Source organism: Bidens hawaiensis, unplaced genomic scaffold (assembly GCF_021521415.1).
Source record: "Bidens hawaiensis isolate Kalapana, Puna unplaced genomic scaffold, B.hawaiensis_p1.1 tig00020443_1, whole genome shotgun sequence".
Classification (NCBI taxonomy): Eukaryota; Viridiplantae; Streptophyta; class Magnoliopsida; order Asterales; family Asteraceae; genus Bidens; species Bidens hawaiensis.
Window position 1 is genome coordinate 375,985 of NW_027493122.1, and position 25,717 is coordinate 401,701.

At 32.6% G+C, this 25,717-nt stretch overlaps 1 protein-coding gene and 1 pseudogene across 2 annotated transcripts; both read right to left on the bottom strand.

Moving 5' to 3' along the window:
* Positions 1 to 571: 571 nt before the first annotated feature.
* Positions 572 to 10,921, bottom strand: LOC143560776 (putative E3 ubiquitin-protein ligase LIN-1). Its single transcript, XM_077048999.1, has 16 exons — positions 9,987 to 10,921; positions 7,904 to 7,961; positions 7,517 to 7,813; positions 5,613 to 6,601; positions 5,111 to 5,252; positions 4,036 to 4,281; positions 3,141 to 3,435; positions 2,944 to 3,065; positions 2,736 to 2,855; positions 2,508 to 2,639; positions 1,902 to 2,024; positions 1,721 to 1,831; positions 1,489 to 1,635; positions 1,127 to 1,252; positions 907 to 1,023; positions 572 to 661 (listed from the first exon to the last, which is right to left on the bottom strand). Exons 1-16 carry the CDS (start codon positions 10,652 to 10,654, stop codon positions 644 to 646), a joined length of 3,711 nt encoding a protein of 1,236 aa, XP_076905114.1. The 5' UTR covers positions 10,655 to 10,921; the 3' UTR covers positions 572 to 643.
* An 8,267-nt stretch (positions 10,922 to 19,188) lies between these two features.
* LOC143560761 (eukaryotic translation initiation factor 2 subunit alpha homolog) lies at positions 19,189 to 25,456 on the bottom strand (annotated as a pseudogene). The gene is made up of 7 exons (XR_013140183.1): positions 25,012 to 25,456; positions 21,860 to 21,916; positions 21,694 to 21,780; positions 21,465 to 21,611; positions 21,276 to 21,380; positions 19,635 to 19,732; positions 19,189 to 19,511 (listed from the first exon to the last, which is right to left on the bottom strand). The product of XR_013140183.1 is annotated as a eukaryotic translation initiation factor 2 subunit alpha homolog (transcript).
* Positions 25,457 to 25,717: the final 261 nt, after the last annotated feature.

A 25,717-nucleotide genomic window follows, 5' to 3' on the forward strand; every position in this document is an offset into this window, starting at 1 on the left:
TTGTTAATGTATAATTAAATGTTTGATTTCTCTTATTCATTTGAAATTGTCAAAAGTTTAACGTTATGTTTGGGATTGCTTCTTTAAAATGCTTTTTGCTTATTGGAGAGACAAAATATTCAAAATGACCCTCCAAAAGCACCTAAAAGCACCAATTTGATTATATTATTAATATTAAATACCAAACATAATATTGATACAATATGTACAGTATTTATTATTATTATTATTATTATTATTAATGTTTTAGAAAATCAGGAAGTTACAACATGACAAGAGCCCAACCATATTCACTAGCCCAAACCCACTTGGTGATTTATTCCTGTATGTTTTTTTAATTTATTTTTAGAGGCTTAAGCTCACACCAATTGTTACCTCAATTACATGTAGTAAAATACTGACAATATACTAAATATAAATACAAATAATACATCATCTATGACCACAATAACCAAATACAATCATCTGTCATGGCCCACCTCTCCAAGTTTCTTATTGTATGAAAAAATTGGGAAATGGCCATTGGGTTGAGATATACACTATGCAACTCATCATATACATATATATTTATTATGTGTATCCCAGTTTTCCTTTCATATATATATATATATATTTACCCCATAATATGCACTCAACCATGTCATTAAAGAGGAATCCAACCCTGTTAATCATGCAAAAATAGAGAAAGTAAGAATCCATTTACTTAAATGGAAAAAATGAAACTATTTTCATTTTTTCCCGCAACCGTTCGATACAACATACTTATTGTACTTTCAAGTTATATTAAACGGTTCAAAGAAATATGTTGCGTATATGTGGTTTTTTGTGAATTGTGTATCGTATTTTCATGCGGTTTGCCCTTTTAAATAAAACAATTAATCCGATTAACCAAAAAAAAAATATTACCTTGATTAACCCTGACTCGGTACCACATAAGATCATATCATTGGCTGTAAGCATGCATGTTATCTTGCTGCCTGCTGATAACCTTCCAACTTTATGGTGTGTGCCTCTTAACCAAATCTGTTAATTATAAGGGACAAAGTTATAAAAGTTGTTAATAATATAAAAAAAATACTATTTTTTTTAAAAAAAAAAATTTAAAGGGTAATTACTAATCATGCACCTCAAGATTGCTTGATGAACCACTAGTGGTAAAGTATATAAAGTCTTCAACTATGCTCATTGCTACAACATTTGTTCTTTTTTCTGGTGTTATAGACACTTGTGCCTTGCTTTGTTTTCTCCAATCCTGTATTTAATTATTAAGTTAGTAACATATAAAATGTATGTATAGTATTTTTTTTAATCGCGTTTGGAACTACCCCCAATTCCCGAGTGAGTCTTCCTAAGACGGGACGTCAACTGTTAATACTGATTTTGACGCTACAGACCTGACTCACCCAGAAGCATCATCAAGGAGGAAATTTACCACTGTATGTATATATAGTATTATACTAATTAATAATATTATTAATTAATCCGAACCTTAATTCTTGATCCATCGATAGATGTACTTGCATTATATAACCAGTCTTTGTAAAGTGCTAATGAATTGATAGGCTTGGTTTGCATTCTCCAGCTCTTCGACGAAGCTTTGATTTCTTGTTGTCGATTGTTTCCGATTATAAATTCCTATACCATTTACTAATAAAGTGAACGTACGGTTCTTTTTTCTTTTAAGTATAACGATTGCTTAAGTTATAAAAGATTTAAAAACCTGTATGCTTGAGTCCATGCAGCCTATGTAAACTTTCCCAAGACTAGCCTTTATGCATTTCACATTCTTGTTCTTGATAACATCCTTCATTTTTCTTGATGAATCAATCACCTACGTAACGTTAACCGCCTATAAATCTTATTATTCGAAATCACATAATCACTTTATAACCCATACTTACCTTCATTTTATGACTCTGTGTTACCGCATAAATCATTTCACCACAAGTCTCAAGACTTTGAATCGAGTCCTTGGTCGTAATTACTTCCACGCATTCCATTTTTCTTTTAAACATTTGCCAAATCTGCAATTAGCAAAATATTTCTGTTATATCAAATTATCAATAACAAACAAATGATTTAATGATGGAGGCCCAAGTATTGAAGAGTGTGCTATGTTATATTTCAAGCCCACGACTAGTCAAATCGAAGCTTGAGACGAGGAGCACGTTGTGGCAAACCGCCTCCCTTGTCCGAAGCCTAAAAATGCCTCCTAAATAAAGTTATGGGCCTTTTTTTATGTTTTTTCAGCAGTTTTTACATTTTTATTTTTGGGTTTGTGTTTGGCCCATGGCGTTTTTTGGGCCCATTTCAAATTTGAAAGTGTATTTATATTATGCTTATTAATGTGAGAAGTCAGACTTGAATTTTAATAATAAAGAATTTTCTCTTCATTTTCCTTGAGAAGTTCATCACGGGCATTCACAGAATCAACATGATTTGATCTTCGTTATCATTTTACCGCTGCATCATTTAACTAACACAATATTTAAAAGAACCGTTTATACCCGAATTGTTTTGTCGGTAGATCCACTCAAAAGGTAATTCCCTGGTTCCAAAAGGGCAAAACATGTTACCGCCTTTTTGTGGTCTTTAATATCTGCTATAAGATTTGTTGTTTGTCCCTTGATGTCCCAAACCTACCATATCATAATAATAACACAATTTGATAATTATCAAGATTTTTCTAAATAACAAATTATTTGCAGTTGACTTTTGTTGACTATATATGCAACCTTAATTGACCCATTTGAGTATCCACTAAAAAGATATCCCCAATAGTAAATAAGTGAATTTACAGCACCACTTCCACTGTAATTTGCCTCCAAAACTTGTGTGTGAACACAAGATATTCTCTGTTAATTAAAAGACCAGTTCAGTAATTTAAGTAATTAACCTAACACAAAAATAATTTTTTAAAAATTTTAAAAAATAAAAAAATACCCATTTATTTGGCATATAATAATCTGCAACTTTCAACAATTCTTCTGCCATCCATGTTATGCTCGAAAGGCGTCTGAGTGACTCGCGTACACCCTCCGAAAGTTGTGTTAGTTTATGCATGCCTACATTGCATGTTAAAACACATTAATAATGAGATTATATAAGGTATTATTGTAATATTAATAAATATTAATTACCTCTACCAAAAGTGTAGTTATACATGCATAAACATGCTAACAGTCTTTCTTCAAGTTCCATTCCAGGATGCACATATTGTTCGATTGTACTTAACAATATGTCACAAGCTAAACATCTTACATCATCGGGAGCCTTAATGATCTCACAACCGATCCATGCAATTGTCGTGAGGCAGTCTCGTGAGACTCTTTTGTTTTTGCATTTTAATCCGTTTTTCAAAGCGTAGAAAACCGGATTCCCAAGTTTTATTATGTGCCGGGCAACTTTCCCGCTCCATGTTTCGGTTCCATTTTCCTGCATATTCATATTGATGCTAAGTTTATTTATATGTAGTCACAAACGAAGGTAAACTTTGACTTTTACGGTCAAAGAAACAATTCTTCATTTTAGTGAACTGCGGTTTTCGTCCCTGTGGTTTGTCCAAATATGTGATTTTAGTCCAATAGTTTCAAATTTGCGATTTTCGTCCCTATGGTTTCATTTCACTTGCAATTAAACCCGGATTCATTAACCCCGTTAAGTCTGCCCGTTAAAGGCATCAGCGTGCCCCTCACGTGAGGGGCAGTTTTGTCCTTTATTAACGACCAAACTTAACGAGGTTAATGAATCCGGGTTTAATTGGTGAAATGAAACTACAGGGAAGAAAATCGCAAATTTGAAACTATTGGACTAAAACCGCATATTTGAACAAACCACAGAGACGAAAACCGTAGTTTACTCCAAAATTAATATTGTTGAAACTCCAAAATTTTTTATTATTATTATTTTTTTGTGTAACATATTTTACAGAAATGGAATATTATGATAAAACTATTGGAAGATATAAAAGTTTCTTATCAAAATAAAATATGAACAATAACATGTGTTGACCCAAAAAAGTCAACTTTATTCTACCTGCAGCATATCATCTGACCAGTCAATGTTTTTGACAGTATTCTTGTGTAATATTGAATTCAAACCAGCTTTCTTTACCAACCAAGCAATCGTGTACGGTTCTCCGGTCCATGCATACGTTCCACCAATATTCGATAATATAAACGCTGCTAATTCTTGTGCATTCGGGTTTCCTTCACACGTTACCGACTCCATGAGAGTCTGAATGGCCACTTCCCTGTTCAAAATGTTATCAGCTGATTCTTCCTGAAATTGTTTATAATGTAACTGCATTAGTTAACAAATTAATATTGTGGGGCTGAAATGTAATTTATGTAAATCCAAGGGGTGTGCGTGGTGCGGTCTGGTACGGGTTTTTTACGAAAACCGAACCAAAAACCAAACTTTCGGTTTATGATTTTTTAAAACCATTAGGTTTCGTTTTTTTTTTCGGTTTTGGTTTTTGGGTTCGGTACGGTTTTGGATGCGGTTTTTTTCGTTTTGCTAATTGAGCCAAAACATTTTGGGCAAAAAAGAAAAAAACTTGACCCAAGATATTGAAATTGGGCATGATATTTTTTTATTATTATTTAAACTAATGATTAATAGAATATTGAATATTTTGGCTTCAAATATTAAAAGCTAACAAAAGATACATTTAAAAAAAAAAATTAAAATCAAAACTAAAAGTACTGGTATTATTAGTTATTAACCACATGTGGCAACCATATATATTTGTTATTAACCATATGTTAAAACTAAACAAATGGGCGTCGGTAGATTTCGTTTTAATGGTTACGCTTAACATACTATGGTTATTTCAATTTTTTTGGTTATTTCGGTTCGGTTCGGTTTTTTCGGTCCTTAACAAAATATAAAACCAAACCAAAACCAATATTTCGGTTTTTGCTAAAGTTCAAAACCGAACCGTCGGTTTCTAATTCAGTTTGGGTTTTTCGGTTAGTTTTTTTTATTTTATTTTATTGGTTTCGGTTCGGTTTTTCGGTTTTGTGCAGACACACCCCTAATTTTGCTAATAGATTATATCAGCATTTATCAATATTTGAGGCTGAAATGTAACTTATATTAATCTTACCAAAACATCCAACTGAAGCAACAAGCTAGCTGCTAAAAGCTTATGTTCTTGTTGTGTTTGTTGGATAGCAAGCAATAAAACACACATAATATCAATGCCTCCTTCTTCTCTTAGTCTATGCAGCAAACTTACCGATGACGACCTGTAAATATTATCGACAAATATTTAGTATAACTATAAAAATGTGCATGTTTTATGTTTATAACTTACTCCCTCCGTCCCATTAAAAGTGTTCATATTTCCTTTTTTATTTTTCCCATTACAAATGTTCACTTTCAAAATTTATTAGCCAGTTTTCCAAGTTTACCCTTAAACACACACAAGTAAAATTAATAAACAATATTGATGGACCCAATTTCCAAGGGTATTATTGTCATTTGTAAACAAAAAAACGTAATCATTCAATCTACCTTGAACTTGTGTTTTTCAAACCATGACATTTTTAATGGGACGGAGGGAGTGTAAACATAAAATATTTTCCCAATTTGTTTAAAACGCGTACCGTGGCATTCTTAATAACTCATGGTAGAATTCAAGTCCTGCAAGTATTGCATGCTTGTGATTACTTAATATAAGTGAAACGAACGTAGAGATTTGCATAAACTGTAAAATATGACATCTGCAATTTCCATCAAATCTCATACACTTCACAAGGATTGCAGCCAATGACATAACTTCTTCCAAACTACCCTTTCTTGGAACATTAACAAGACACGAAATCACTTTCGGTGAAATAATCGCAGCCAAGTGCATATTATTCGTAAACTGATCAAAAGCAGTCACCAACGTTTGAATAATCATCAACGAAGCCGTTCGAGGTGTCACATAAAGTGACTTCAAGCCACTTTTATTACACCTTGAAGAACAAATAATTTTAACTAATGTTGGCATGAGTTCAAGATTCTTGATCTCATTTGGAGAGAAGTTTATTAAATAAATCAAAACCGCTGCTTCGTAAACATCTCGCTTCAAAGAGTTTGCAAGATCATGCAAGTTTAAACCTTTTTTCTTTATCTCATCAATTACTGAACGGTTCGACGAAATGATACTTGAAAGTATGGATATCGATGCGCGTGTTACTCCTTGTTCCTTTGAAGTTGAGAGAGCCATTAACAGTTGATCCAAAATTACATCTTTTAACAATGAGTATTTCAATCCTGGCTTATTTGATAACATTTCATACACAGTTGTAATTTCAACTGTTGTCGAATCATCATCTTCGTCTTCGTCGTCGTCATCATTATTATTGTCTTCAAATTTTGAGAAACATAATTTTGATATTACTTTCTGAACAATTTCAGCTTGTTCCACCCTATAACTATTTTCACCAGAAAATAAAAACTCGTCTCTCGCGGTAATATTTCGTTTTGAATATTGAGAGATTTGCAGATTATCCCATGTGGATTCTTGTTTTTCATCTTCTAAAGTGTTCCAAAATTGTTGTGATTTTGACATTGTGATTGATGTTTCTGGTTGTTCTTCTGCATATCCCTGAGTTTAGTTAAAATAAAATGTTAGTTTAAAATAAAACAGTTTATAAATCATTTTATTTAACTAGTTGCATATAATATAAAGTTTTGGTAATTATCTTTGTCATTCTAAAAATATATTTAAAATATTGTACAATGTGTATTTAAAAATATTTTTTTTAAAGATACCTAAGGCGGTTATGTAACTGTAGAAACCGCCTCACTGTCTCTTTCCTACTTTATCTAACAAGCCCTACAAGTGTTTATGTGGTTCTTAGTTCTCACAATTCAATACTTATAATTGGTTTTGTATTCAACACGCCCCTTTGGACCGTAGACAAACCGAACGTTCGTGAACCGTTCAATAGGAAGTTTGTTTATTTAATAAACGAACGTACATGAACAACATTGTTTGTGCATTTATTGAAGCAAACAAACATGAAAAAAATGTCTTCTTCATTCATTTATGTTCACGAACATTCGTTTGCGTTTTTTTAGGGTCTTCATAATGGGCACCTGTTTAGACATAAAAATAATAATAAGACATGTTTAGCAAGAAAGTGCGCTATGCAATTTTGTACTTTTTTAAAAATAATTAAAATTTAAGACACTAAAGTACGTCATTTCTCTTTCTTGGTACATAAACGTCATTTCAATTGTTTGATACTTGTGTTAAACACGTTAAGACATGAACTGACAGCCCTGGTTCTTTTGTTTATGTTCGTTCGGTTATGTTCATTTATCTTCGCTAGTTTACGTTCATTTATGTAGTTATATAATTTTATTTCCATTATAATTTAGTTAGTTATAGACCTAATAGATTGATGTTCACGTTTACTTTTAATCAGTATTCGCTCAGTTACTTTCTTAGTGTTCTTTTAGATCGTTTGTTCGGTTATACATAACAACACGAAAATGTGAACATTATCAACAATACCTGAAACTCATCATCATTAAAATCACTAATGCTTGAACACAATGAATGTGAGTCTGACTGATCTTCCATGAGAAGATCTTGAAGACGCTTCGTACTCGAGCTTTCAGAATCTTTCTTTGAAACCGAGCATTCAACAATGGCGGAATGTGAGTAATGTTGATAGTTTTCTTCCATGATAAGATCTTGAAGACGCTTGATCATACCGCAGCTTCCTGAAGCTTGTTTCGAAACAGATGTTGCTGCAATGGTTGCATGTGTTGTAGTCTGTTGAGGATCAATAGGATGCACTTTTTTATACTGCAATGAAATGGTTAGTCATTTGTGTTATTTGTAAGTTTGCATATTAAAGATTTGGTTAAAATGTATATTGATATAATAAGCACTCACATTATGATTATGATTATGATGTGAATTTGAAGATGATGTGCTGCAAGCCTTTGTGTTTCTGCAAGAAACTAACACAACTATGAGAACTATCGAAACTGGGGTGTGCATGAAACCGAAAAAACCGATACAAAATCGAAAAAACCGAACCAAATTTATAGTATTTCATTTCTTATACTTACTATGTTTTTAGTCGCCTATAAGAATTTAAAAAGTATGTACATGTAACTCAAATATTCTAGTGCAAATGTAATATAATTAATTATTTAATTATGGTATATTGGTTTTTATTAATCCCACTATGATCTTTTGGTCATTGATGGTCTCAACTAACGAATTGGCTCATGACGGTCTCAACTTTTAACGTATTTGTTCCCAATGGTCCGCGACTAACAGAATCTTAACGCCGTTATTTGCAGGCCGCCGGAAAAACGTTTTTTCCCCGGAAAACTCAACATTTCATCCCAAACATCTTTGTAACTTTGTATTGGACCTTTAGGAACCTTTTTTCTAGTCAAAGCCCCAACTATTGAGGTCGTCGGAAACCTGGAACCATCGTCGGAATCGGTTGGTGGTGCTCAAGTGGTGGTGGTGGCTGTGTTCAGGTGGTGTTTCCGGGAAAAAATGTGAGTTTTCAGGCCAAAACGTTTTTCCGGCGACCTGCAACTAACGACGTTAGGATTTTGTTAGTCGCGGGCCGTTGGAAACAAATACGTTCAAAGTTGAGACTGTCATGAGCCAACTCATTAGTTGGGACCGGCAGCGACCAAAAGATAGTAGTTGGGATTAATAAAAACCCATATACCATTAATTATTAATTAACAAAAATATTTAGGCTCAGATTCATTATTTTGGGCCAACAAAATTTTGCGTCCCAAAAATTTTAAACTCGAACGGCAAAACCAAAATCGAACCAAATTCATAGTTTTTCATTTTCTTTAAGTCATTTATAAGAATTTAATAATAAATATTTAACTCAAATATTATGGCCCAAATGTAATATATACAAACTATTTATTGGGTAAAAAAATATTTCATTCCAAAAACTTCAAGCTTAAATGGCAAAACCAAAACCGAATCATTCACATCCCTAGTCAAGCCGGATTAATTTGACGAGATTAACCGGTTAGGTTGATCTAACCAACATTTATCAATTCACATTTTGATCATCCCGTCGTCTTAATTACGGCTACTTTTAAGTCACTATATATTATAGTCTACCGACCATTACACTAATGTTTGTTTACTTTGTTGACATATAATTCATTCACTTACTTGAAAGTAAAGTTGTACTTGTAATAATGGGTTGTGAGAAGGAAAGTGGTGTGCAAAGATATATTATTAAAGGTTGTGTGCTAGTTAAAATATAATAAAAGTAGGTGGCCATTTTTAAGCATGAAAAAAGTGTTAGTGTTAGTGTTGGTGTTAGTGTTAGATACTAATTTTTTTAGTTTATATACAAAAAATAAGCTTAAAAGTATTATTATTAATTTATTAGAATATATAAAATTATAAGTTTATCCTTAAGTAAAAAATAAGTGTTTTAATAAAACTTGTTACTACTTTATGATTTATTTATTACTTTTTTAAAACAGTATATCACTAACGAGACGGGTTTGGAACTGATATTGATAGCCCAAGTCTCATACTCCGTTGTAGAACTAGTTTCATGCTCGCGCAATACCCCTAATGTATTATTGGGTAATTACTTGCCATGTATCATATATATATATATATATATATATATATATATATATATTATTTTGTTACAAATCATCTGTTGAGATTTTTAAATACATTTTTTACTACTAAACTTTTATAATTACCGACATAAACTGGAAATATAAAGATTAAAATTAATAAATTAGTAGATAATTATTATAGTATCCGATGTCAAAGAAAAAAAATTATTTACATGTATATTTATTCCGATTAATCTGGTTAGGTATTACCTGATATCATATCAGTCCCGAGTTTTAACATAGGGTTCTTTTGCTATCCCTATCAATTCTTTTTTATTTATAAATAAATTCAACAAAAATAATAATAATAATAATAATAATAATAATAATAATAATAGAGTTACCTAATTTCATAAGACTTGTGTTTCATCAACAATGGTGACCTTCCATAATCAACAACTTGATGATACATTAACCAAGCCTTATAACTCAATGCACCCCACTTAACCCCATCGAACCCGCCCCCTAAGTCCGGTCTCAACGGAACAATGCATGACTCAACCACGGCTCGATACAGCTCGGGTGCAAGCTCATCCCTCACGACCGCAGGCGACGCCACCAACGCTTGCAAAAAATAAACCGCCACTTGCATTGCATCCCCATGCAACTTCCTTAACAAACTTAAATAAAAAAATGAACAGCACACCAAATACTCGTTCGATATCCCTAAGGTGGCTCCAGGCTCGGTCAACGAGGCTGGGGCCTGTAACATGTTCTCTGATACCTTTATTTGTTTATCACATTTGGACTCAATCGCATCCTCTACATTTTGTATCCCCCAATACAAATTCGACAAGACCGATTGCTCGGTAAAATCAAACGAGTCGTGTTTGAGAATATCGAGATTTGACGTGCATTTAGCGTGTATGGTTTTTCGAGATTTTGGATTGGAGATTAATAAGCCTATGTGGTTGTTGATTAATGTGACTAGGAGTCGTAAGAGGTCCGGGTCGATGGATTCGTGGTGGTTTGATGAGGATGAGGATGTTGTTGAAGAAGAGGCGGACGGCATTATTATTATTTTACTTTTTTAGAACGACATCTATATTATAAAAAACTGTGAAGGAAAATGTGGAAGGTGTTTGAAGTGTTAAGAGGATTAGATAAGAGGTATGTTGTGAAGAAGATGAAGGAGTGACATACATGTGTTAAGTACAAAATGTATTGGTCCCTCTGTTGCTTATGCAGAAGAGATGATATAATATGATACAGACAAATTTGGATATAAATATGAAGGGATTATATACAGTTTCCTACAAAATAGTTAAATGGCTGCTTTTGGTAGAAGTCTAAAAGTAATACAACATTTAAAAGATGTATTGTTTGAGCTTCAATAATAATATATAACTAATATTATTTCGCCCTACTTGCAGTGCACGCATATAATGCGTATATGTGTGAACTCACGGGTGGGTAAAAGTGAAATTGCATTAATTTTAACGTTATTTTACCAATCTCGTGAAAATAACGTTAAAAGTGGCGGAAGGTTAATAAGGCATCATGTGTTGGCGTTGATAGCCGAAAGATAAGGGTACATGCACCAATCGGCGGTGTCCCGATGGTTGAGTGTTATGTGTCTTATGTCCAAGGCTTGACGCAAAACTACTATCGAGCTGGGGGTCTCACCGGAAGCAGTCTCTCTATTCCTAAATGGTAGAGGTAAGGTTGTCTACATCTTACCTTTCTCAGACCATACCATAGTTTTGCTATTGGTAGAATATACTGAGTACGATGATGATGATGATGATGATGTGTCAATCGTGTTAGGTTGACGGTAAGTAGATGAGTTTGGGTTAATGGATAAAATTATGAACTCAAACACGACTCATGCATTTTCAGTATACATCAATGATATTAATCGTGACGTATACATGCTTAAAACTATGTATGATGGGCACCATGGACACATGGACGGACAATGTAGTTCTTTTATATGTAACTTGTGGTATGATTTTTCGGCTGAATAGAAAATTTTAGAAAAGATCAATCTATACATGTTGCATTTAAGAAACAAAGTGGAAAGCTAAAATTAAAAAAGAACATGAATTCGAATAAGTACTACATTGCATTTTCGTGATCATGATTACCTCAAAAATATTATTGAAGTTCTTAGTTGTACCAGCTCCAACGGCAAGCTATTATTATTTATGTGGTTGGACTCAGCCAAAAAATTCAGAGACAGAGATAAGAGAAATTTGAACACCGAAAAATTCAGTTTGAACTTATATATCAGATATTTTGTATTTATTTTTTTATATGGGTTGACGGTTGATCCATTTATCTACAACAAACCCCAAACATGACACGTTTATTAAGTGGTAAACCCGTTTAAACTGAACATAAAACTTGATTAATGTTATAATCCAAAATTATTGATGCATTTATATAAAATAACATAAACCTAAAAGTTCAAAAAGTTTTGCCTCGAAGTTAGAAATATTATTGAGAGGGGATTAAAGTAGTAGAAATGGTGTCGTTTTCATTTTGATATTTGGAGTGGTTTTCATGTTACGACACATGTAATATTTGTCATATTATGGAAAGAACCACACTGGATTTGCACTAAACACTTTAATATTATTATTGTTCATAACTTAATGGGAAAATGATTAATGTGATTATATTGCATTGTTGGGTGTTGGACAAACTTTCAACTCTACCCACTTTTCCATAATTACTTTAATATATCTTAATAATTTTATATAAACAGTTTTGTATTAGATTAATTATATACTTCATTTCATTTTTGTAAAGGTACAGGTGTTAATCATACATCCTACTTAGTTCATGTTTTCTTTCTCTCAAGACATGCTTACAAGTATGTAATGAGTAGGCCTCTAAGTGAAATAACTGTTTATGGACTGTTTGATGAAAAGTTCGTTTTTCTAATAAGCAAACAGATATAAACAGGTTTGTTTGTTTGTTTGTTTAATTAACCAAACGAACATGAACACATGTTTTTTCATTTATTTATGTTCATTTAAATTATTTAAAAAACATAAGTAGCAATATTTTTTTTATAAATATAAACATAAAAGGGGCTCATTTACACACACACACACACACACATTTACTTGGTTATTTTTTTAATAAGAAAAATAAATCATTGTCATTTGTGTTCGATTATGTTTGTCCAGTTATGTTCGTTATGTTTGTGAGTTGTCGTTTATGTTTAAAACGAACAAACTTAAATAAACATGAAGATGCACATTTTCTTAATGAGCAAACATGAGCAAAAGAAAATGTGTTTGATTATATGTTTGTATTCATGTTCGGTTAAAGTTAAATGAAAGAACATAAACACGTCTTCGTTCGTGATTGTTCAGTTAGTTTACTAACCTAACAGTGACTAAAATTTATTTTATTGTACCAAGTATGTTAGTGCCTAAACACTTATTAGTAATTGCATGACCGGTATTTGGTGTACTAGACACTTGTATTGGTTTTTGTATTCTTTGGTCGACATGTCCATAGATGTACTCATGTACCACAAACAATTCCCATACTTTAAGATACATTAATATTATATAAGGTAGTTGTAAAATTAATAATATAATTTTAAAATGATGATATGTGTTAGGGATGGCAATTTAATAACCTGGACTTGATAGGCAAACCTAAAATCCCAAACATTCAGGATAAATAACGAGGCATGTATTCATGTATGAAGTTAGGTGTGAGATTAATTTCATTTTTTTCACGAGAATAAGGTAATGAGACGGATTACTCGAAACAAGCATACCAATTTACCCTAACCATGCAAATGAACATTATCTTTCTATTTTGCCTTTCATTTATCATTGAGAAAATAAGAAATAGAATAATCTACTAACTCATTAATTTTTTGTTTTATATTTTAACTCTTTAATCAGCTGTCATTTTTGTCTTGGGATTAGTTGAAGGGAAACATAGGTGTGTGGATCTAACAAGGGTTTCTCCTCTTGTGGAATCGGAAAGTAGTGGTTTCACGGCCGGCGAGGATGTTCTAAAAGTTGTTTCATGCAGAATGACTAAACATGAGAAAACTGAAAACGTGTCTTGACAACCAACATGTATTTATACTTTTTGAATTTGACACATAGTAATATTTCCACTTCAAAATCCATGAATGTAGTTTTCAAAAAATAAGGGACACCATTTGTCCCGTTTGCCTTATGTGTTGATGTAAATACTATTAGTAAAACTAAATCAAATTAAAAATTGTAACACTCATATGACAATATAATAAAAATAAAGAAATAATTATGTGCAAATAAATAAATATGTTGAGAAGTAGTGAATGTTTTGAACTTCTCCCAAGGTAAAACTTACGATAAAAGCATTCTCATTCAGTCCACACAGAATGTTGACTTGTCAGACCATTATCCAGTATTTTTCTTTTAAGACCCCTTGATTATTGGTTAACTACAAATTGAACCTTAAATTATCGTTGAAAGGGGGCGGTAGAGGGTGGAAGCGTCGGTGGGTTAAAGGCTACTAGGCCACCATTTAATCCAACCGATCACATTTTTATAAATAAAAAGTTAAATAATAACTAAACCATTAAACGATTTTGAATGAAAAGTTAGTTGAAACTTTGATGTCTACGTGACGGGATTACAACTGATAACAAGGACTTGTGTGTACACTTGAACTGAGAGCACTTGAAACTTGTTTCATGATTGGTTAGTGGGGCGTCACACTTGTATAATGGTGTTATTAGAAGTGTAGTAGTAGTAGTTACAATTTGATTATAAAACATTTTTAACAGGTTTTTCTACATAAACCCGTCTATTATTACAATTGTATATATTTGAATCCATCATATAGATTTATTTCGCTTTTTTTAATGTCTTAAAAGTATAATATTTTGTTTTTTTATAGATAACTTGTATAATCTAATATAATTCACTATGTAAAATATCATATCAATTAAAAATAAGTTCAAAATTATAGAAGACAACTGTTGAGTCATATGACTTGCATAGGATGATAGTTTAGTTGCAAAAAGATGTTTTAGAATAATGTTTGAAATATGATGTTATAGCTTAGGTTTAGTGAGCTTATAGTATTGTTCATGCTCTTAAAAGGCTTATTATATTAAAGATAAAGTTAAATTGTTGATAATCCTTATTTTTATTTTTATTGGTATTTATAGAATAACTCAACCTTCATTATTATATGAATTTGTTTTAATTGACACTGAAGAGAAAAATGCGTGACAATAATAATTGTCAAGAAAAAAACAAGGGTCGATAGAGAAAACTCATGGTTCAAGTCATAAGGCATCCAATACAGAGTATACATATCAATTTATTTGTGGATTTCGTTATCTAGGATTTCAAAAAGAAAAGTAAGCTATATGTAAAATTATGTTAGGAATTATATTTTCTTAAGAAAAATTTGTAAATTACTTTCTTAATTTGTATAAATGTGTGTGTAGCTTTTATTAAATTTTTATTTTTTTCAACAACCAATAATGGATCTCTCATAAAATGACTTTTATTTAGGCCAATCACGCGCCACGAATCCAAGCGACCATCCTCCGCCCCACTCCAACGAGTCCTAACTTGGGATAGTTGGTGAGGGCGGCGTTAGTTTAATTAGTATATTATGTGAGTAGCACTGACTTTGGGTTGTATGATTATATATATAATTATTACAAATATATAAAAATATAAAATCGTTAAGTATTATATTTATTATATTTCGGCATTATTTATATGATTATATGGAAAATGTTATATGATTATCGGCCCCAATGTGAGATTATTAATATTTAATGTTTCTTAAAATAAATGATTAAGATTATGAACCTATTATGGTTCAAAAAACTTTTAAGAAGTTTTTAAATCAAATAAATATATTAAACAAAAACTTATTAAATATGAATTTATAGGTGTGAAATACTAAAATAATTTGCAACGACTAAGAACAAAATACTTGTCTGCGACATAATATTAATGGATGCACGAATTGCATTTAAAAGGTGCACTTGACTATTAACAAAGCACAACAAATCATTAATAAAATATATATAGATTGTTTTATATGCACTGTTTGGTGAGTTATTAGTAGTAAATTAGATTATCAACAACAATTGCGTCCTCAGAGGTTAATGTCGGTGAATCAGTTAATATGACATAGATCGAAGAATGGTTAAATGCTTCTTTGGGTCTGTCGGTAACTTGGGCGATTAGTTATTCTCTACAAAAGCCAGTCATTAATAATAACCAAGTTACAAGTTAATGTCTAGTTAATAAAGATACTACAAATGATAACCGAACAACTATCAACCATTTTATACGGACAGCCATGTCATAGAGACGTTGAGATTTTGATTTTCGAGAACACCAACGATGTACTTGAACTTAAATGTGAACCGACATGATTTAGAGAGGTATCCAAAGCATTCCAAGCTTGAAAACCAAAAACAAACTACATTTAATTCATGTACAACAATATTTCTTACCAATCTCATACAATTCCAAACCGTTAGCATATCACATCAAAACCAAATAATAATCATTAGAGTGAACGGTGGTTTTCGTTCCAGTGATTTGTCCAAATATACGTTTTTTGTCAAATAGTTTCAAAATTGCGACTTCCGTCCCCGTGGTTTCATTTCACTTGCAATTAAACTTGAATTCACTAATCCCGATAAATCTGGTTATTATACCCATCAGCATGCCCTTCACGTGAGGGGGCGTTTTTGTCCTTTTTTCCCAAATACACCTCAGCCCCTCACGTCAGAGGGCTTGTGAATTAGAACGGGGATTTATTTGGTGTGAAAAGGACAAAACTGCCCCTCATGAGTAGGCTTGTTCACAAGCCGAGCCGAGCCCGAGCCAAGGCAAGCTCAAGCTTGGCTCGATAATCAATCGAGCTGGCTCGGCTCGAGTTCGAGCTCTTAATCGAGCTAAAAATTTGAGCTCAAGCTCGGCTCGGTTTTAAATCGAGCCGAGCCCGAGCTCTTAATCGAGCTAAAAATTTGAGCTCAAGCTCGGCTCGTTTTTAAATCGAGCCAGCTCGGCTCGATTTGGCTCGAGTTTACCTGTAATAATAAAAATTATATGCAACCATCAAACTAAACTAAATAAATATGACGTTAAGATCAACACCAACCAAATACTAACTAAATAAATACGTCTAATAACACCATCGAAAACAAAATATGTTCAACAAGTCTAAACCAAACCAGATACAAAATTAAGCAGAGAAGTATTATCTATGAACGACGGCCGATGGCAGAGGTGAATATGGGCGGCGGTCGCAGGCGGAGGTGAATATGAGCTGCTAGGGTTAGGGTGGAAAATGGAACGTATACTGATTATTGAGGGTGTAAACTATGAAGTCCCATCTCTCAGTTACTCAGTACATGGAATTATGAATATGAACTATGGAGTGAGAAAGGAAATTGGGCTGGATTAAAGGAAAGCCCATGTTTTAAACTAATTGGGCTCGATAATTATATGCATGCATGTGTATATATATATACACATATGCATGTATATATATAGGGGAGATTTCAATTAAGAACCCCTTTGAGTTTTAAGAACTCGAAAGAACTCAGTGTAACGATTTTTTTTCGAAGTTTTTTTACACATGTGTAATATATGTAAGTTACATACACGTAAAAAAATTACAGAATTTTTTACGCACCGAGTCGACTTTTTACACATGTGTAACGGACGTAAAAGTTAGTGTAATCACCTACATATTTATTCTCTCTCCTACTTTGACTTTTTTGCCAGATTTAATCTCAGCCACATATTCCAATCCATTTGATTAAATGTGTGGCATAGAATGAGTTCTTAAGTTCTTAAAACTCAACATGGTTCTCAAAATATCTCTCCCCTATATATATATATATATATATATATATATATATATATATATATATATATATATATATATATATAGAGAGAGAGAGAGAGAGAGAGAGAGAGAGAGAGAATAAATTAAAATAAAATAGTTCGAGCCTATCGAGCCAGCTCGAGTCGAGCCGGGGCTAGCTCAGGCTCGGCTCGTTTACAATCGAGCCGATTTTGAGCGAGCTTTCTCCGATCTTTTTTCGAGCGAGCTTCGAGCCGTGAGCTTTTTGAACAGCCCTACTCATGAGAAGGGCATGCTGATGGGTTTAACGACTAGACTTAACGGGGTTAATGAATTCGGGTTTAACTGCAAGTGAAATAAAAACCACATGAACGAAAATCGCAAATTTAGGGAAACCATAGAGACGAAAACCGCAGTTTACTCTAATCATTATAATAATAAGAATTCAGAAACAGTCTCTTAAATGATTAATCACGAGAAAATGAGAAATGTGGAGCCCTTTGAAAGGTCGTATTCTTTCACGGGCTGAAAACATAACATATATTGTACATCTTAAGGGGGCCATGTCATGTGGTCACTCAATTATTATTTACATGAAAACAAACAAACACAATTCCCCTAATGCCCCTCTGCCTATAACAACTATTACATCATTTATTTAGGGATAGGCAAACCTTTGTTGTATGTTTTAGTGTTTGTTGTTATGTTTGTTAAATGGTTCATTAGTTTACATAAAATGTATACTAGCTAGATTCTGTTTAGAGCATTGATGCCTGATGTCACGAGTTCGGACACGTCTTAAAAGTGTTGAAGGTTATTCTTGAAACAAGTTAAAAGAATGTTTAAGGGGTTAAAGTGGCAAGTTTAGTTTAACTAGTTAGAATTTAATTAACCCGGTTTGAAAGTTTAGAATAATTATATGTTTAGTTTTTTAATCTTTTGCAAGTTTATCTAGTCTGGAAAATTAGAAGATTGAGTTTATGTTAAGTTTTTATAGAATTGGTATGGTTTATTATAGTATATATAAATGGGTTAGGGGTCATTGTAAGTGTGTCAATAATAACAAATAGAAAAAAAAACATCCAGTCTTGGTTAAAATCAAATCTGGTGTTCATGTTCTTGGGCAAAGAAAGAGAAACCAAATCTTAGCCTCTTATCTTAGGTGGCCGAATGGAGAGAATGTTGCAGACTTACAGGTCCAGGGAGACGGGCCGTTGTAACTTACAGTGCCCTTAAAAAAGATGATTTTTTTTGTAAGATTGTTGATGTTTTGTAAGATGTTCAAATGAAGAATTTTTGTGAAAGTTTATAAAAAGCTAAAATAACAACTTTTATTAAGATTTAATAGTTCAATACACCAATATATTCAAACAACCTAGATCTAATATATATTAAGGTCCATTGACTATTCTAAAATGCAAGAAAAACAAAATATTAACTCATCTTTTAAAGTGGTCACAATTTGATAAAGTGTAATTTTATCATTCAAGATAATACATATTTGTATATAACCAAGATGATACATATTTGTACATGCATTTGCATAAATCAAAAACAGCCTACAATCCTACATGACTTTTACACATCAAATGGTTGCACTAGTAACTAAAGTTAATAGTTGGCTTTTTAATCTATTTATAACAAAAGAAAATTCAATAATTTTGTTACGTAATAAACAACCATACATAAGTAACAAAGCAAGTGGTTCAGAAACAATGGTTAACCACATAAAAAAGTAATTATAATATGTGTCTGATGGCATCACAAAAGTTTCTATTCAACTACTTGGTTGACAGAAAAACAAAAATACAATAAATTTTTACTAGTGAACAAATATTATAAATATAAAATAGAACAAAAAAAACCTCAAAAAAGTAATCGAATGGGCTCGCTCTCTCTTTTGTTGTTTAAATTTCTTGCTGTTTGTCCAAATCAATGTCTCCCATTCCGGTATCTTCTTCCTCTTCACTGTCATCGTCTCCTTCGACTTCTTCATTTGCTTGACTTAGCTTCGCCATCCGTTCAGCCAGCAGTATGTCTTCACGTTCACTCACCTGAACCAACCCGTCATGTCAGTCACATAATAATTCTCCCTTTTTATATAAGAAACACCAGCTTTGCACATTTTTAATAGAAGTAAAGTTTGCTAAAGTTAAGAAACTAGAACTAAAACTAACCGCTCTCGGTGGCTCCTTTACTGTAAGTTTCCCTTGTGGAGCTCTATTTCTTCGGTACATGCAGCGATAGCTTTTGTAAGAACTGAAATGCCTTGCTCCTATATAACCATACGATGACATCAGTTAGATATAAAAGAAATATGGCTGCATAATATGGAATATATAACAATATAAATCTAAAAAAGGCATTAGTCCTTGACATAAATGTGTGTTATAACGATATCTAGACATACCACATGTCAATGCATGCACCATACTGCTAGTGAAAAATTGATAATATATGCATATATACATATAATTCAGGTCCAAAAGTATGACATGTCTAGTGGCACCTAGGGAGACGCACATGGTTCAGTTTGGGCCTAGAAATCTCAGCCAAACCAAACATATCGATTTGAGATTTTACAAAACCGAACTGAACATATGAGTGTTTTAAGCCAAAACAGTTTGTATCAGCTGGCTTGGCAATTTATGCGGAGTTCTGTTAGTTTTTTATAAAGAGCATGTGATCAGTCATCAATGTTCAAAAACAAAACAATATAACGAGTGATTTAAAAAACAAATCTTACCAAGAAAGTTTTTCATTTTCAATCAATCTCTTGGAACTCATATCACACCATACTGGGATCATGGTTTGCTAGATCTCTAGAATTCGATAAAGGATAGGCTCATTTCGGATCGCTCGGGTATGTTGTACTACAGAAAGTAGACTAATTTTGCACGACATAAGGTGGATGTCTTTTGAGGTAACTATTGGTTATCAGACTTTCTACTTTGAATTCTACAACTCCTATGGAAATTTATATTGATATTTATTGTGTACAATGTACAACATTGCATAGTACATTATACCTAAGCAATCCAAAACGAGCCTTCCCTGCATACCGAACCTTTAGGGACCTAGTATAAGAATGCAACGACTTGAGTTTGAATAAAACTCTGTTACTCTGTTTTGTTGATCAAGTTCAAATATGTCCATATTCAATCAAATAGCAGACACCCAAGAATTATCATCACAAGATTCAACTGTTTCAACAGAGATTCAACACTCTTAACCCCTGAAAGAGCGAAAGCTAGGATTTCAAGCTTAGATATATTTTTAAAGAAATACAATCTGGATTCAGGTTCATTGAAGTTATTATTTTGTTTATTAATTAATGACAATAACTGTTCACGTAACGGTAGTTTGAACTACGAGATTCAAGTACTGAAAATAGATGCATTATCATTTATCAAAGGGTTCAAGAAATAGTTTGTTCTTCTAAAGTGTAGGAACAGACAATTATAATGCTTTATATAATGTGAAGAAATTGCTTTTAAAAGACCTAGCAATTTCATTTAAAAACATGTCGAATAAAGGAATCACTTTCAATATAAATCCTATGAATAGAAAAAAAAAACTTATGGCTAAGTCCTAGCTCAGATATTTAGGTGAATGACATCTTCATTAGGATGCTGATATGGAACCAAGCGAAAAATAAAAAATACATGACAAAAGTAAATAACAAACACAATAATCCATGTAAAAGAAATTAGCTTTTTAAAGATAAAACAAGTTTCCCTTTGTAAGATAATGCCGACTTCAAAACTACTTCTTAGCAAATATAATAGTCAATAAGTCAAACATGACATTTAATTTACCTTATCGAGAGTTTGTGTGATAAGAACATAAGATGGAGGAGCAACCGACTTGATTTTAACAGGGCAGTCCTGATTCCCAGCAGCTTCTGCCTTCCTCATAGCCTCCTAAAATAACAAATTTATAATATCACTTGCAACTGTATATATCTTAATCATCATAACCTGAAAACTAATGATAAAATAGAACACCTTAATGTGAAGAACTCCATCAAACTGAAAGCATTTCATCTCAATATCTGCACGGATCTTCAAAGGTTGTGGGGTCATCCTTCTTCTAATGTTCTTTACTAATGCATCTTTGACTTCCTCAGTCAAAGCAGGAACCACTTTTGTCACCTAATAATGAGTAGATTAAATGTTGTGATTACCGACGTCTATTGGCGGGCATAAAAGACCCTGATTAGAACATAAGACATGCCTCAGTTCCGTCAGGACCAGTTTCTTTAACTTCACGGGTAAGTGTGTCAAGAATGGAATCAGGGTCATTCACAATTAACTTAAATGCCTGCAACAATTAGAGCAGTTAGAATATTTATACATAAAATCTACAAATAATTTTTTCAGCAGTGTTGTTTACAACCCACCTCAAATGCATGACCATACTTCCGGTACAAAGGCCAACCAACGTGAATATACAGATCCTGTCATTGTAAATACCACAAACTTATCAATTTCCATTAGCAAGCATGTACCAAAACTGAGTATAATGACTGCATTAACAAGTGTAAGCAAAAAACAGATACAATAAAATATAAAAAATATATATATGCAGACTCTTCTAGTTTTGCATCGAAAAATCTTCAAGCCCTAAGAATACAACTCAGATCATTCATTATTCGACTTATAGTTTTATCAGTGTGCGCAGTCAATCTAAGTGTATGACTCTACACAATAAAGTATTATGAGAAATACTAAAATATACCTAATGGTTAAAATAATTAACATCCTCTAAAGCGAGATACTCTATTCAATCAATTAGATTTTCCATTCATTATAGAGCGATAGAACATTGTATCTTTGATGCTTGAACATAGTGAGTCTGAGTCAAATTCTTATTAGACTATTAGTAAAAGAACTAGACTATTCGTGCACGCCCATTCATAATATATTATATAGCTTACCTTCAGAATTGAGGTCAAATGAAAACAGAAACCTTGCTTCTAAATAATTAACAGATAAATTTTCTTAAATGTCTTAAAGATAATAAGATCAAGGTGTGACTGAACAAAATGCCTTGATGATGATTGCGTAGGTAATAAAATGCAAACAGAATGTTTATGTCATTTACAAGAAAAAAAAACCTTCCACTTTTAAACTTCTACACTTTAGGCTACTTATGATCCATGAAACACAAGAGCTTGATCTAGTAACTCAAAATCCTTAACATTGATTGTATCACTTCTTATGCTCGTATGCATGCTTAAACATTGGCTGTCACCTACCAAATGTTTAAGCCACAATTGACAGTGTCTTCAGTTGTAAAATGCACAATCATTCACATAAACAGGCCCTAACCCCAAACTCAAGTTTTAAAAAAAAAATCAAGAACATATTCATATTCTAGCTCCTAGATGTGTAAACGAGCCGAGCCAAACCTAAGCTTGAGCTCGGCTCGTTTAACTTACAAAAAGTTCAAGTTCGGCTCATTTCTAGCTCTATTTCTAAAGCTCGTGAGTAGTTTTTCAAGCTCGAGCTCAACTCGTTTACTAATTAATTAATGATTTATATAAATATTCTTTTATAGTTTTATGTAACTTAGGGTTTATTATTTTGTTATTTTAAATTTTAAACATAATTTGTACATATAATAATAACCATAGTTATTAAAAACGGTGCGCCCCTGCACCTAGGCAAGATTTCAGAGCGAGCCGATAGTCAACCGCCTTGGTTGACTAAAGTCGAAATTTTAGGAGTAAAAGCGGCATGTGCATATTTTTTTGATTTTATGTGATAAATACTTGAACAACTTACCAAATATTTATGGGATTAACATAATTAACAGTTAATCTCTATGTATATAATGAACGCATTAAACCTTATTATGACATATCAAGAAGCCTACCATCCTCTACAGGAAGAAAACAAGTTAGCAATATATATATATATTGTTTTAGATTATGAGCTTATTAATATCCTGTTTTGTTTTAATTTTTGTTTTAGATTATGAGGTTATTCATTTTTTTGCTTTCATTTTTATATTTATTACTTTATGAATTTTTTTGCTTTTGAGTATGAACAATTTGGTTATTTTGGATTTTCATATGATTTTGAAAACTATGGTTGCGGATTATGCTTTCGAATTGTTTTGGTATTTGAATAAAGTATTGTTTGCCATTATAAATTTTGTTTGTGATTTTTTTTATTCAAGTGTGTTTTTTGTCTCAGGTCACGCTCTATTTGCGCCTACCGCCTAGAAGAGGCATGTTCGCCTTGTGTGCTCCTGTCGCATTTAAACTATGATAATAACTATTAGATAACTACATAAACAGATGCATTAAAAATAATATAAATTATAAGCTCATTTAGGCTCTCAAGCTCAGATTCGGACGCGTTTATTAAGCAAGCTTAATCTTAGGCTCGAGTTCATTTTAGCTCGGCTCATTTCAAGCTTTTTGCAAGCCGATCTCGAGTAGCTGGCAAGTTGATTGACTTGTTTACACCCATACTAGCTCTCTAGTAATAATAATCAACATCATAATAACATAGTTATTAAATGCGACAAGCGCACACAAGGCGAACATGCCTCTCCTAAGCGGTAGGCGCTAAGCGCAAAAAAAGTGTGGCCAGAGAAAAAAAAAAGCGCACTTAAATAAAAATTTTCAAAAACAAAATTTATAATGGCAAACAATACTTTATTCAAATACCAAAACAATTCAAAAGCATAATCCTCAACCATAGTTTCCAAAATCATATGAAAATCCAAAATAACCAAATTGTTCATACTCAGAAGCAAAAAAAATTCATAAAGTAATAAATATAGAAACGAAAGCAAAGAAATTAATAACATCATAATTTAAAACAAAAAGTAAAACAGAATAGAATATTAATAAGCTCATAATCTAAAACTATATATATATATATATATATATATATATATATATATATATAGCTAGCCTGTTTTCTTTTGGTAGCGACTGGTAGGCTTCTTGATATGTGATAATAAAGTTTAATGCATATATATAAGAGATTAACTGTTAACTATATTAATCCCATAAATATTTGGTAAACTGTTCAAGTATTTATCACATAAAATCAAAGTAAATAAAAAAAATCAAAAAAATATGCACATGCCGCTTTTACTCCTAAAATGTTGACTTTAGTCAACCAAGGCGGTTGACTATTGTCCCGCCTTGAAATCTCGTCTAGGCGCAGAGGCGCGCCATTTTTAATAACTATGCATAATAATCCTAATTAACCCTAAACTACTAAACTAAAAAAAATGCACCATCCAAAAACCAAACCATTAACTCCATATCAATCTGCACAACTGCACCATTCCTAAATTAGTAAACATACGGTTTATTATTTAGTTGTTTTTATCATAAAACAATTATATAAATAATAAGCTCATTTAGACTCGTGAGCCAGCTCAACAACTAAAGCTACGGCTCCAGCTCATTTACTAAGTAAGCTTATTTTTAGGCTCCGACTCAAGTTCATTTTAATCTCCGCTCAATTCAAGCAACAATCAACATCATAACAATCCTAACTAACCCTAAATTACCAAGCCAATTACCTCGAGATCAATCTGCATAGTCTCGGCCACATGTCGCAAAATCGAATGCACAAGCTTACTCTTATTATACCTATCCTCACAAATCTGCACATCCTCTTCGGAAACCCTACGCTTACTAAGATTCACATATCCTTTCTCTTGATCCACATGCAGCACCATGACAGGCTCCGTACGGCCTACTTTAATCAAGCTATTGATGCTCCTGATACGACGCCGTGACAGCTCGGATAACAGAATCATACCTTCGATGTTGTTGTACTCGAGTAGTGACACGTAAGCACACATCTCGCCGATGCTTTTGACCTGGATCATTACGGCCATGTCCACGTCCGGAAATCGTGACTCGTACATACGGCATTCGAGATTTGGAGACATTGTTGATGTGTGGATTGATGATGGATTGAGTGTTTGTTAGGGTTTTGGTGTGGTAGTGTTAGGGTTTTGTAACGGCGCTTGATGATGTGTTTTTTGAGTGTTTGTGGTAGTGGAGTTGAAGGTAGGTGTGGCCGGTTTTGGTTTGGGTCGGTTTTGGGCTAAAGCTGAATTGTAAAGCGAAACTTCGGTTATTTAGATTTTGAAGAAAGATGTTTGGTTTCGTCTTTTTACTTTTTTTGTTTTGTTTTATGTTTGTGCTTGATTTGGTTACGGTTGTTTTTAGTTACTAGTAAAAGTGCTCGTGCGTTGAGCGGGTGCTCGGGGGGCATTT